Below are 15,000 nucleotides of genomic sequence, written 5' to 3' on the forward strand. Positions count from 1 at the left end.
CTTCCCTCCCCCCCCCCCCCCCCCCCGGCTCGTACGCCTATGCTTGAGTCAATCGTATTTTGTCTCGCAGTTGAGTGGTTTCTCTCCTTGCAGTAGGCAGGATAGTCTCTTTTGCAGACTTTTTTGCGTTGCGAGACATCGAAACAAAAAAAAAAAAGGCTGCTGAGGCCATATGCAGAAGGAATGTTAACCTGCGATCAGGCCTTCTTTTCTTTAGAGAGGGAACTCTCTAAAGAAAAAGATCACAGGTTAAAGGAATGTCAGATGAAATTAGGGAGCTTTAACACGAGCCGTTTTGAGCCACGGACGGAAACCAGAAGTGAACATTTTTCATGCCAGGAGAGTAGTCTGCTCCAGAATTTAAATCGTCTATGATAGTGAAAATATACTCAGCAATATAAATACGGTAGTGTCAGAACAAGTCAAGGCCCGTTTAAACGGTTTCAACATTTGACCAATGGATGTTGGGCAAATGTTGGACGCAAAAACAAAGTTGTGCGGAGGCCGTTCAGACGGTTCCAACATTGCGCCAACAAAAGAACCAACACTTTCGCAAAATTTGATTGCGGGGAACTAAGAACTAGAAACCAGTCTCTCTCTCGCCCAGATGAAGTACGCCATATTGACTTTTGCGTCCTGATGTGAGCATGCGTGTGTTCCACAATAGTTGAACAGAGTGGTTAGACGGCTTCAACACCATTCAACATTTTCGAGAACAAAGGAAAAGTTTAATCGATGTTGAATGAAAGCTTAAAACAATTTAAGGGGGTTGGCACTTAAGTACCAAACCTTTGCTATGGACCTCTTCAAATAGTCATATCTCGAGTCCCTCTAACTCTACAGTTATCCTTTTTAGCCAAATGTGTTCTATTTAACATTTCTTTGTCTGGTTCGACTCACAACCATATTCGGTAAATCACGTGACCAAAACAGAAATGCCTAAAAATTCAGCGAGTTAACTATGTTCTTCATAAATTTTCTAATGCAACAGTATGAGCACTTCTAACACAAAATCTGTAGCATGGATTTTACAAAAGGTTGTTTCTCAAAAAAATCATGACGTCATAAGGCCCTCCTTTGATACACTTTTCAAAATATCACTTCCATTTTTTCTCCAAATAGAAATTCTTGAAATGCTACAGTTTAAGGAAAGTTGATGGGACGGTTTCCATCCGATGAAAAAACTGCCTCGTCCTTTTGTTTCCTGTGAGTTTTTACATGTTTTTCTCTGAAACGCACGACAGAGGACTGGGACTAGTTGCGCCTGCGCCTTCTGAGTGAAGAGACGTCAGATTTTCATCGGAAAAGTTACTTCAAAGAACCACTCAATGCAAACATTTTTTTAGAACTCTTGACTAAAAATCCTCCTTAGCAACCTTTGTCTTTCTGTAGTTAGAACCACCCACCTTAAACTTGATTCAACACGCTTTCAAAAACCTTTCAACAATGTTGGACGACCTCTTCAAATACACCGAATATTTCGTTCAACAAAGTGTTGAATGCATGTTGAAGCAATGTTGAAACCATTTAAACAGGCTTTTAAAGGAATATTGTTATTTCCGGTTGCCGTTCATGGGTGTAAAACGTCTCGTGCTTCTAGCTCCCTATGATATTCGTCAGAAGCACATGACCTTGGAGCGTGTAACTTCCAACTCTTTTCCTTGGAACAAAGCTGGGGATTTTAGGACACCAATTTTATGTCCAAATATGGACAATTATAAGATCGAAGCTGCACGTGCGGGAAAATGCGCGAGCTAAGTTACATCAAAATAAGGAAAATTTTAAACTCGGAAAAACTCGCGATTTTTCCGAGTAGGCCCGAGTCATTATCGATAAATAAATGTTCTCCATTTCAACTTTCCTCTCGAAAGCGAAACAGCTGTGGGATAGGACCGTATTTAAGGAAAGGGAAATTTCTATGACCTCGAAAAAGCGTGAGGGTAAGGATATCTCTCATTGCCGCAGGCTGAAACTGCATTAGAATACATCCTTCTCTAGTTTGAATCATGATACCACACCCTCTTTCGAGGGTGAAACTCCTCTAAGCCCTTTGAAGAAATTGGCTGTTTTGCAGGAAACCAAAACCACTATCTTGTTCACAAAGGCATAACGTAAAAAAGTCTAAATGGAAGCGCTATAGAGATCCTGCTCTTTTATTGATTCATAAAAAAAATTGCTATTACACAGTAAATTATTCAAAATGACTTAAATTGGGTAATGAAGCACCGTGAAGACTGGAATGAATCTATAACTTTGCCTTCTGACTTATTCGCAACAACCTTTTTTTGTTTAATTTGGTGAAACAACAGGGCATGTTAGTCATGCAGCCTTTGACTTTAACACAATTGGTCTCAAAAGGAAACTATTTAAATATCTTGTAGACCTATTTCCGACGCCGGAAATACGTCTGCGTTCGCAGGCTAAAAGAGAACGCGCCCAAATGGTCTTTCTTCTTGTTGAGATCAATAATCAGTCGGGGGCAAGAGACGGGGAACTATTGATTGGTGTCTCAGAATACCATGCCATTTGTCTTCTTGTGGTGGTATGCTTCATACAGCAAGGCATACAACAACACGCACTATTCACGTGCAAATAAGTGGCCGAGTGTTCTGGAGTCCAGTCCAGAAAATAAATATAAATAAATTGTCCAAATTGTATAAATAAAATGTGACACAACTTGTAGCAGCGTCAGGAATTCGCAAAATTTCATAAAAGAAATGGTCTAAACTTTCCTCTCGTACGCTTGGTATCGTTTCACCTCTTTGCACTAAAATCCTTAATTAAAAAGTATATTTTTTCAAATATGGGCAATGGGATTGCGCATGGGTGTAAAGTCATTTTCAAAACTTTTGTATAATTTTAAGCCATTGCTTAAAGTGACCACACTTGAATGACGCGTCAATTGTCCTTTTGTTTCCGGAAACTTTCGTTTTTTGGAGTTTTCGGACTTTTAGTCCAGAAGATCACTCAATTTTTTCCCGGCTCGGCTAACCCTGGCCAAAAAACTCGGATGCTCTCGCAAGCTAATACTGCACGATTCAGTGAAAACGCACAACAACCTACGTGATTCGAAACGAAAACTAACCAAAGCAGGAGTTCATGACTGGGAGGGAACAACTTCACTGTAGTTGTGGAACGGCGAATCATGAATTACAGACCGAGTTATTTTTAGATTAATTTTCCCGCGAAACCAGACCTTTCCAGCTAATCACAAGTCTTGCATGAGAAATTAGTACTCATGGGATTGTAATGGTCACTAGTGCAAGCCAAATCTTATCAGTTAAGAACACGTCTAAAAACACTTTGATCTGTGAAAGTGCTGTTAGATATAGTATTGGACTTGTAGGCTCTTGGGATCCTGTCAAAGTAAATGAGCCCTTAGTTCCTTGGAAGCGGAATCTCATTACCAGTCCTATTACTTAATTGATTTGTACTGCTAACTCTTAGTAGGAAGCCCGTAACAAGTTTCTGCTTCCACAGCAACTGCCATGTACGTATGCCAAAGAAGATCTGTCACACAAACTTTACAACTCCACCACCCACCCCACTTTATGTATGTAAAAGTGAACCACTACATCGTTTCCGAGAACCTTTCCAAGGATACTTCTAACCTGTGGACATGCAAAAAAGACATTTGATTTATTTTGTTACTAAACATGATGAACAAAAACTCTTAAATTTTGATTTCTGCGCTCGACAAAGGAAAAAATACTACCTAAAATTGTGGAAGGCAAAGTTGCACCCGAAGGCGTTGACACTTACTCACTCGCGCTTGGGTAGGATTTTTTTTTTCTATGACGAAAGTTAATATATGAAAGCCATATGTATTTGAACTGCGGAGAGAATCAAATTAGGATGCTGATCATCGCAGCTGTTAATTAACGTTACTTGAGCAGCAACGAAAGGAAAGCCTTTCGTTACTGCTCAAATAACGTTACTGCACCTTTCAATAACATGCGGACTCCAAAATTCAAAGCTCAATCAACAAATGCGTTTTTCGCTACCGTCAATCAAATGTTCGGCGGCTCCTCTCAGCTTCCGACTATGTTGACTGAACTGGGCTCAACGATTTGATTGAATTACTGCGCGCTCGACAGTAGTCGGAAGCTTGGAGGAGCCGCCGAACATTTGATTGACAGAAGCGAAAAACGCATTTGTCGGTTGACCTTTGAATTTAAGAGTCCCCATGTTATTGAAAGGCGCAGTAATATATATCTGCGATGATCAGCATCCTAACTTGATTTTTTCCTCGTTCAAAAAAGCTGCTGGAGTAACACATCAATTTCATACATCATATCATATCTTTATTTACCCAGAGTAGCTTGGTGCAGCTAATATTTATCCTCCCAACCTAGGCCATTACGTTTACCTGCAAAAGTTTAAAAAGCCATGATCGACACCCGAAATGTCTACTTTTTCCCAAAAATTTGAGCAAAAAATACAACTTCCACGTAAAATCACAACGTAAAGGCTGGTTTCCATACGATCGCAGACGATCGCGGATCGTCTGCGATCATATGGAAACACACTTCTGCGATCATTTGTGATTGTCTGCGATCGCTTGCGATCCTGCGATCATATGGAAACCAAAGTTCTCCGATCTGCGATCGAAACGTATCCCATAATATTTTAAATTCTGACCCATAATTCAATTCTTGTATTTTTCGAAACCAAAACCTATGTTTCCTTCGCTTTTGAAGCTGACGATGTCGTCGCTTCAGGACTAAAAGAAGAAATAAATTTGCTTGCAGCAAAGTTTCGAAGTAACCAACTTGACTTCATTTTCCAGTCATCTAAATAACGGCCGTTTGAAAGCGCTGAAAGTGTTTGAAGAGTTGCACGTAAGCCAAAGAATCGGTGTGCGCGCAGTAAAGTGTCTTAATGTGAACACTTTCTGGGAACAAATCAAAGTTCAAGAGTTTAAGCATCCCGTAGTTAGCCGTAAATGCGTTATCTACCAGTTTAAATGGGATCTGTGTAACACAGCCGGATTATATCAGCTGCACTTCTCAGCTAACTGAAGAAAACAGAAGGAGGCATTGCGGCCCAGTGGTTAGCGACCTTGCTTGAGATCCGGAGATCTGGTAGTAGGCTCTGGTCCAGCTTCTCAGAGGCACTTGTAAATAGCCAACTGGTTTGCCTCCGGCCAGTTGGGATTCTGAATGTTGTTGTTGTTGTTGTTGTTGCTCTGTGTCATTTTCTAAGGGTTATTAATTAACCACTAGGCTACTCTGAAATCCGAGCTAAGATAAACATTACCGCTCGCACATTGATTCGTTGACTGACGTACAACTCTTTAAACACTTTCAGCGCTTTCAAACGACCATTACTTTGATGATTTGAAAATGAAGTCAAGTTGGTTACTTCGAAAAGTCGTCTTTTATCGCTAAAATATTCTCGATTAGCGGAAATATTCACTTTAATATTACTTAAGTAATACAGAATTGACATACCATCGCCGTTTATTTTTCGAGAAACTTGGCAAAACCTTGAAAGTGTGGGGGATGGGGGAGGGGGCGTACTCGAGCGGGTTGAATTCGGTTAGAGGCGAAATGTTGGTAGTTCATGGTAAACCACCTACCACCAACTCGAATGGCCCTTATGCGTGATGGCGTCTGACTAGCTAATTTCACCACTAAGACTCAAATTCGAAAATCAAAACTTGTCAATTTTAGCATGAGTTAAATCACAAAGGAGCAAACTTGTAAAGAAAACCCACGTGCGAACAGTATTGCGGGTCCAGATGATGTCAATAGGGAGCTTTAGCAACGACAACGGCAACGAGAACGTCATGTAAAAACATAAATTCACGTTATTGCGATCACTTCGCGAATACTCCAAGCCTTTTAATATGACAAAGGTGTTTCAGTCCCTGAGGAATGAAACCATTACGAGCCGCGCTTAATATAGGGGAAAAAAATGAAAATTTATCTCCAGGTGCTGACGTTCTCCATAACACTTCAAACTTGGCAATTTCACGTTGTTGCTTTGCTGACGACGGCAAAGAAACGGACAAAAATGAAAAACGCACGTGCAGGGCTTGTGAAGCTATTGTTTTTGCCCACTAAATATGCAAATTTGTGACGTTCTCGTTGCCGTCGCCGTTGTCGTTGCTAAAGCTCCCTAATAATTTTGTGCAAACGGGGCTTGGTGGTGAATTTTTGAGCATATCACGTCATCATGCATAAGGCCTATACGCGCTTACCTTTAAAGAGTGTTGGAAGTCACAGTATATCCACACTTCGCCGTGCGTTTTCTGAAACAAAGTGCATTTAAAGTCAAATTTATAAAATAATTAGGATAGTACGTGTAGATGAGAGTATGGAAACACGACTGTGACATCACACGAATTTTGATTGGTTATGTATTGTCAGGCGCGAGTTTTGATTTGTTGGTAGGAAATATGAGCGTGTGTCAAGAAAATCTGTTTCAATCAAGAAGTAAAGAAAGCAACATTTTCCTTCATTTGTTTGATTATCTTTGAAAAATATTTTATAAAAGCAATAGAGGACTTTTTCCGTGTTTCCATAACCTCATATAAACACTCGGGGGAGTTGGGGAATTCTCGACAGTTATTCATAACTGTCTCGAATTCTCCCAACTTCCCATCGTGTTTAGAGGAGGCTATGGAAACACGGAAAACGTCCTCTATTGCTTAAGTAGTCTCCTTCGCAGCCGTTTCTCTTTCTTTGGGGGAAGCGTTGCGTGACATAGTAAAAAAACAAAAGGGTTACGAAGGAGACTAAGGTCGCTGTTCTTTTGTCAGGATAGGACGGGGAGACCCCTCAGTTTAGAAAGAAAATGCAACAACTTGAAAGAACCTTGGCATTCGTCTGGAGGAGTACATTACACGCTCGAAGCGTGTTAATTTGAAGACTTTGTATAGTTAGTCCTTCCAAATGCCCGGTCTGGCCGGTCAGTTCTGTAAAATGGAAAGCGTCTTAAATCAAATGCTGACTTCATCTTGTTTTATTAAAAACCGTATCACCCTTTATTTTCAAGAATTTTGCACTAATTTATCATAAGGATGGGGACTTTAAAATATTCGTTCCCGGGAAAAATTACGAACTCTCAGGCTCTTTGCTGATACATACATACAAAATAAAAATACATACTTAATTGACCGCTCCCCATAGGGGCTTTTCAGGGCCAATGAAACAATCAACGAAACAACAGAACATAACAACAACAACTGTTAAGAATCCCAACTGGCCGGAGGCAAACCAGTTGGCTATTTACAAGTGCAGCTGGGAAGTTGCACCAGGGACTACCAGGAACAAATTCAGCGAGTGGTCAGAGCGGGTCTTGAACCCGGCATCTCCGGATCTCAAGGCAAGCGCCCTAACCACTGGGCCACACTGCCTCCTTAAGTTTTTTCCCCTCCTTCCCTTTGGAGATGGGTTGGGTTTATCGCTTTGTCTTCATTAAAATTGGGTCACAATCATGATCATGGAAACCCTTTTTCGACTTCCCTTTAAACTACGTTTTGATCTTTCATTCCATTTGACAGATTACCGAACCTCATGTACATTCATCACGAGAGGATTAGATTAATATTAAATGATTATTTAACAGTTACACACCTGAAGTTTGCTATTGCAATGAGGAAGATGACCTTCTTTTATTAAAGAGCGCACCTTTCGCCAAACCATCTCCAGTGTTGACTTCTTTCCTAATTAAGGCCAGGACAAGTACTATAAGTATGTTGAAGGGGCACTTAAAGAGACCATGAGCGATTTTTTTGAATCTTAGGCATACATGTATCCTGCAAAAAGATCATGCAATTGTTGACGAATCACGAATTCCTAAAAGAGACCTCTTCACGCTCTTGAGTGCATCATGGGGAATTTTCGGGTGCTTTAATCTTACAAAACAGAACACATGTGCTTAAAAGTCCGGCTGAATGAAGTTGGATAGAAAAGATATTTTAGAAATTACTTCAATACACATCCTGTAATTCCGGAGACACAAAATTACATGAAATGTATGGAGAAAAAAGAGCAATTTCTAGGAATTCCAGAGAATAGATATAGCATCTCAGTTGTGAATTGAATTTATGTGTTTGGTTTATGAAGGTGAGAGTCAAGAAAAAAAAATAGTCATGGACAATTTATTTTGCTTTGAATTCCCATACAAACCTTCGAATTTCCCTCCATGTTGTCGTGATTAGCCATGATGCAATCAAGAGCGTGAAGGGGTCTTACATATTTGCTGCCATTTGGTCCACAATGCACCACAGTCTTGCTTGCTTTTTTCTCTCTTAGCAAAGAAATCGTTACGTAGATTTCTGACGCCAAGAAAACAATGGATTTTATTCCTGGGTTTATATCACAAACTTAAATTTCATCCCTCCGCTCCTTGTGCACAGTGAAAGGGGTTTACTTTATAGCCTGCACAGATGGTGGGATTGTTGGTGCCGGAGGCAAATAACAAGGGGCGAAGCTTTGCGGAGAATGGGGAAAGAAGCCCCTCCCATTCTCTGCTCAATATTTGCCTGCTGCCAGCTATGCAGGCTAGGGTTTACTGTACTGCAAAAATTAAGCATTCAAAAATTTAAAATATCACCTTCTGCTTCAATTACCGTTTTTGCCTGTTGATGGCTTTTGGATCAGGCTTCTTTTGCAACTGCTGAAGTTGCTTTTTAAACATACTGTATTAATGAGATGACCACTTTCACTCAAAGTGTTTGCATGAGCTGCGGATGTGAAATCGAGTAAGGCTATGATCCTCGCAGTTATGAACGCAATTTTAAGAGAAACCTGAAAAATTCAGGACTTCAACGGGGTTTGAACCCGTGACCGCGCGATACCGGTGCGACGCTCTAACCAACTGAGCTATGAAGCCACTGACCTTGGGAGCTGGTCATAACTGGGAGGATTATAGCTTTACTTGATTTCATATCCGCAGTTCAATGTATGATTCACTTCATATATCATTTAGGTCCTTGACTCATTCATCACGGGAACATTTGAACCTATACAAATGACCTGCGGATACGAAATCGTTGACACTTGATAACGCCTCATCAAAATCGGCCTGGATCATAATTATTACTTAAATTCTTGAAAACATCTGGGTTTTGTCCTGAGTGCTTACAAGCAGCACAAAAAAATTCTTAAAAACTTTCCTATCCATTCAACCACCAATCAACCCTGCCGTGAGCAGTGGAACTTGTTTTCGACTCAACAAATGACATGACAGGGTAGACTGGACCCGACCGCATGGAGAGCGGACGTTGATTTTAACGCTCCATCAAAAATTGGTTAACTTCTTGCCCAAATCCTTTTATTTTACCGGGGCACTTCTGACAGAGCTGCTGTTTGCATGAAGAGAGACAAAATTCTTGTCACTTTAAAGGTTTCTACAGATATATATGGGAAGAAAACGCTCGAAGCGTGGTTCTGATTCCTCGGTTGGAGAGAACATGGCCGACACAAACTATCAAGATTTGAAAGACTCAATCGACGCTCTGACCAAAGTAGTCACTGAAGGTTTCGCGACGATTCACGCTGACATGGATAAGCTCCGTATTGAGTTTAAAGCTGATTTGGACGAAGTAAGGGGAAAGATCAGAGAACTTGAGTCAAGTTTAACTTACAGCCAAGAAGAATTTAACAACTTCGGAGCAACATGAAAAAGCTATGGCAACTTTGACCGTGCACATCGCACAACTTGAGCAACAGCTAAAGGAAGAAGTGGAGAACAATATCAAGCTAGAGCAGTACACACGCAGAGAGAATCTGCGATTTAACAACATAAAGGAATCAGAAGGTGAAGACTGCAAATCTGTTATAACCAACATCATTCAGAACGAGTTGGGCGCTGATGTAACACAGATCCGTTTTCACGCAGTACATCGAGTAGGGAAAAGAGTGGTAGGTAAAAACAGGCCTATAATTGCTCGTTTCGTAAGCCGAGAAGACAGAGACACCGTATGGTCCAAGAAAGGTAAGATGAAGTCGTCTTCTAGTTATACCGACGCCTACATAACAGAGGATTACGCGCGAGCTATTCAGCTTGAAAGAAGAGCTTTAGTCAAAGCTATGATGAAAGCAAGGGATGAACAGGGAATTCAAAATGCAACTGTCAGAGGCCGTTACCTAATCATAAACAACGGGCGCTATGATCACAAATCTATCCCTGAGTACCTAAAGTAAAACGCTTTTTACAAACTGCTAAAACCCTACATGAACCTCGGAACATTCTAATTATGCCATATGCAAATTTTACGGCAAGAAGACCAATTTGCAACTGGTGTTGATGATGAAGTTTTCTAACACTTTGGCCTGTTGGGAATATGGTCTTATAAAACGGGATCTTAACACTTTTATGTTTTTGTTTTGTTTTTATGTACTGTGCATGATATCTCGAGTAGGTCCAAACATTTATTTGTTTAATTTCTCCATGAGTATTCTCTTTGTGCCTCAGGTTGGCAAGTTGAGTGTCTGTGTATTTTATTTATTTTTTTCTTGTTTATTGGCTTTTTTGCCTCTGGTAATTGCTTTACTACTGAAAATTTAACACTTACTCAGTATTTAATGGGCAGTCGTTGCATGGCCTTGGCGATGAGGCGTGAAGGAATAGATTCAAAAACACCGCCACAAGATTAACATGGCTTTGACAATAGCCTCTTTCAATGTTCGGGGACTAAGAGATAACGCAAAACGAAGGGAAGTGTTCAACTGGCTTCGATCGAAAAAGTTTTCAATTTGCATGCTACAAGAAGTTCACTGCACTGAAAACACTAACCACGCATGGTCTGCTGAGTGGGGCTATCAAACTATTTTTAGTGCGTACGAAAGTAATAAAGCTGGAGTATGCATACTTTTTAATAACAACTTTAGTTTGCAAATTGAAAGAACTTTCGTTGACCCCTCAGGGCGCTTTATAATTTGCGACATAAAGGCCAATGACAAAAGTTTAACCTTGGCTAACATTTATGCCCCAAATGATGACAACCCAGCTTTCTTTTTAGATTGGTTTGTACACCTTGATGACTTCAAATGTGACGATATTATCATAGGAGGCGATTTCAACCTTGTACTTGATCTAGAGAAGGATAAATCGGGCGGTCTCCAAAATACGCACCAAAACTGTCTTAAAGTCATCAAGGAGGTCTCTGAGAAACTTGATCTAGTTGATATATGGAACTCTTTGCACCCGGAAACTAGTAGGTACACGTGGAGACGACGCAGCTCTAACGTACAGTGCAGGCTCGATTTTTTCTTGATTAGCCAAAGTGTTGCTAATATTACAACCCTCTCTGATATCCACCCAGGATACATATCAGATCACTCTATTATAATATTAAAATTATCCTTGCACTCAAATTCTAGGGGACCAGGACTTTGGAAATTAAATGCATCTTTTTTGACCGAACTCGATTACATCAACCAAATTAAGGAGACTATTCAGGAAACGCTTGATGAATACAGAGATGATGACTTCGTCAACCCCTCACTTCTTTGGGAAATGATTAAACTAAAAGTTCGTGAGAAATCATTATCTTATGCAAAGCATAGGAAGAAACAAACAAAACAACGTGAAATGGAGTTAGAACAATCAATGTGATAACGCTTTCATCAACTCCGATGGAGAGAGTCTAGGTGGGTGCAGGTCTTTTTATGAGAACGGCTATGAATCTAAAGTTACGTTAGCCAACTTTCTTGACAGGTCAGCTTGCTTTGACGGGGAATACGATACGGCCAGTAAGGATTACGAAAGAAATGCATGTGAAGGAGACCTTTAACACTGCTTAATTACGACTATAAAATAGCGGCTAAGGCAATTGCTGGCCGATTAAAAATTTTTCTTCCTAATCTAATAAACAGCGACCAAACTGGCCTTATAAAAGGCAGATTCATAGGGGAAAACATTAGACTATTACAAAGTATCATTTGTTATGCAAAAGAAGAAAATATGCCAGGACTATACTTTTGTTTCTTGATTTTGAAAAAGCTTTTGACACAATAGAATGGTCTTTCATTAAAAAAACTCTTAACTATTTTGGTTTTGGCACTAGTTTAATACAATGGTTCACAATTTGTTACCGCTGTCCAGAGAGCTGCATCTTAATAACAGTTGGACGAGTGATTTTTTTGAAATCCAAAGAGGTGTTGGCAGGGTTGTCCCCTCTCACCCTATTTGTTCGTTTTAGCGGTTGAAATGTTAGCCAAGGAAATCCGCAGAATTAAAAAAATTAGTGGTTTTCTGATAAATAACGAAGAAATAAAGTTAAGTCAATATGCTGATGACACAACGTTAATTCTAGATGGATCAAGGGTTTCTCTAAAAGCTTGCCTTCAAACCCTGGACGACTTTTACAAAGTTTCGGGTTTGAAATTGAATGATAAAAAAACAGAGGCACTATGGATTGGAGCAAAATGTGGGAGCAGTGATGTACCTTTTCCTGAGAGGAATTTTAAATGGCCAAAATACAAAGTGAAAACTCTAGGAAGCTGGCTTTCAGTTCACCCGGAGGAAACAACTGATTTAAATTACGACGAAAAACTTGTAAAGGTCAGGAATATATTAAGCAGTTGGAACTACCGCAGATTGACACTGATGGGTAAAATAGCAGTACTTAAAAGCCTTGTTCTTTGATCTTGAGTTAAAGGCTTTCGGCGGAAAAACAGTTCTTACTGGCAACCTTAACAAAAATGACTCTAAAAATATTTTTCAATCTAAAGATAGCTTTATTAGTGAAGTTCTAAAAATTTGGGCAGAAATTAATCTCGAAGACCGAATAATTTCAGAGAATCACTTTCTCAACCAAAGTTTGTGGTATAATTCGCTGATTAGAATTGACAACCGCCCCGTTTACTACCCTGAGTGGCATTGTGCAGGTGTTACAATGGTGAAACATTTGAAGGACGATTTCAATAATTTTCTTTCTCTCACAGAATTGCAGACTAGGTACGGAATAACAGTTTGCCCTCTTAAGTATTGCGGAATTTTGTCCACAATTAAACTCTTATGGAAAACACATCAAAACAGCTTTGTACCCAGTGATCCTAAAAACGAGTATGAACGTTTTTCAACTAAACTACTGAAAGCTCAAAAAGCAAACAAACTAGTTTACACAAAACTTATATCCAGGAAAATGGTACCTCCTAGGCAGGCTCAGCAGAAATGGATAACGGAATGCGGTATAGAAGACGAACAATGTATTAAGTGGCATGATACTTACCTACTAGCTTTTAAGTGCTGTACAAGCACAAGACTTCTCGAATTCCAGTTCAAGGTTTTGCACAGACGAATAGCAACTAACGAATTCTTAGTTAAAATCGGCCTAAAAGACGACCCAAACTGCTCCTTTTGCAAAGATGAACCAGAAAAACTTAGCCACCTCTTTTGGTCCTGTCCCAGAGTGACCGCTTTTTGGACATTCTTAATACAACGCTTTATTTCGTCTCAGATTATTCCAGAAAACTACCAATTCAATTTTCTTATAGCATTAGGTTTGATGCCAGACTCCTCCAAAAATCATTGTCAAATGAATTTTTGCCTCCTTTTAGCAAGACACTATATCTGGATTTGTAAAAACAATCAAAAGCTACCAAAGGTAGAAGGCTTTTTCAGATATCTTAAGTCGACCTATCTATTTGAACAAAAGTCTGCAGGCACCTTACAAACAAAGTGGGAATTACTCAAAACTTTAATTTAGAAACCCGCCCTTCTTTTCCTGCCTCTTTTACTTTGATAAGTCCCTAAACCAACAAATCCTTCACCGCCTTTTTGCAACAGCCTTGCAACTGACAGCCCTTAAACTTTAATGCTTTGATTTTCTTTTTGGTAGGGGTGGCAATGTATACTGTTTTACTGTAAATATGTAAATTTGTCTATCCTGTAAGTTAGTGGTTTGTTTTGTGTGTGTAAATAATAATAATAATAATAATAATAATAATAATAATAATAATAATAAAAAAGAGTGAGATGGCTTAAAAAAACAAAAACAAAAAAAAAAAAACAAAAACAAATGACATAGCCGGTGAAATTATTGTCTTTAGACAACGAACGATTCCATAATTACTATACAACAGAGACTCCATCCCATGAAACATCATGAGCCTTATTCGCACGGCGGCCATATTGGCGATTCGCCCTTGTCACACGGCGGCCATATTGTCCCGGGAGACCAAAAAAGCTTTTTTTTACCACGCCAAGCCTCACAGTGGAAACCACGGGGGTGAGGCTCAGCATGGTAAAACAAAGCTTTTTTGGTCTCCCGGGACAATATGGCCACCGTGTGACAAGGCGAATAGACAATAGATTTCCTACCCTGAGCCTCGAGTTGAAATGTTTGCGAACGAGTTAAAGTTTTCAGTCCCTCGGAATTCAACATGGCCGTCGAATGATTAAGGCCCATTAACACCAAACCTGACACTGAAGTCCTTACACGAGAGTGACCACACAGTATATAGACATAAGATGGGAAAAAGTACATGAAGGCCAAAAACTAACAACAACAAAACTGTGCAAATTTAACGTAATTTCAACAGGACACTCTTCCCTGCCACCAAGGTTCAATAATATTGTTCGTATCATCATGAAAAAAATCTTTTATTAGCAATCAAAAGACAATATTGGTAATTACCTTTGATTGAACCCTCTGTCTTCTGCAGAACCCATTTTCCTCTCTGGTGGTTTCCCAAACCATGCTTTTCTTTGACATTATGGAGGTATGTAGTACTAAATTTGCCCAAGACCAGCTCCTCTTCTTTCCTTTCAGTCTTCTGATTTACAAACGGGCTGGCACACCAAAGCTAAACCAAGTTAATGGTTTTAATAAAGAAATAGCACTTTTAAGCTTTTGTTTGCCATGCCATTAAAATAGTCCTTAAATAATGGCAGTAAACTGACCCAGTTTCATTTGTAAGATCCAGTTCACAACAGCCTAATTAATCACGATCTTTATACAAATTCCGACACTGAAACAGCCTACATTGCTAGAGCTCTAATGTGTCGGAATGCACACTAAAACAACAGTTACTACATGTA

The 15,000-nt window shown here is 39.7% G+C and overlaps 1 protein-coding gene across 1 annotated transcript in view; it reads right to left on the bottom strand.

Moving 5' to 3' along the window:
* Positions 1-1,384: 1,384 nt before the first annotated feature.
* Positions 1,385-15,000, bottom strand: part of LOC138051783 (uncharacterized) — a 21,155-nt gene continuing 7,539 nt past the window's right edge. Inside the window, exons 3-6 of the mRNA XM_068898041.1 lie at positions 14,597-14,765; positions 7,584-7,672; positions 6,206-6,256; positions 1,385-3,611 (exon numbers count right to left, since the gene is read on the bottom strand). Of these exons, the coding sequence (XP_068754142.1) occupies positions 3,525-3,611; positions 6,206-6,256; positions 7,584-7,672; positions 14,597-14,765 (396 nt within the window). The 3' untranslated portion in view covers positions 1,385-3,524. The remainder of the gene's footprint in view (positions 3,612-6,205; positions 6,257-7,583; positions 7,673-14,596; positions 14,766-15,000) is intronic.

This window comes from Montipora capricornis, chromosome 6, assembly GCF_036669925.1.
Source record: "Montipora capricornis isolate CH-2021 chromosome 6, ASM3666992v2, whole genome shotgun sequence".
In the NCBI taxonomy this organism is placed as follows: Eukaryota; Metazoa; Cnidaria; class Anthozoa; order Scleractinia; family Acroporidae; genus Montipora; species Montipora capricornis.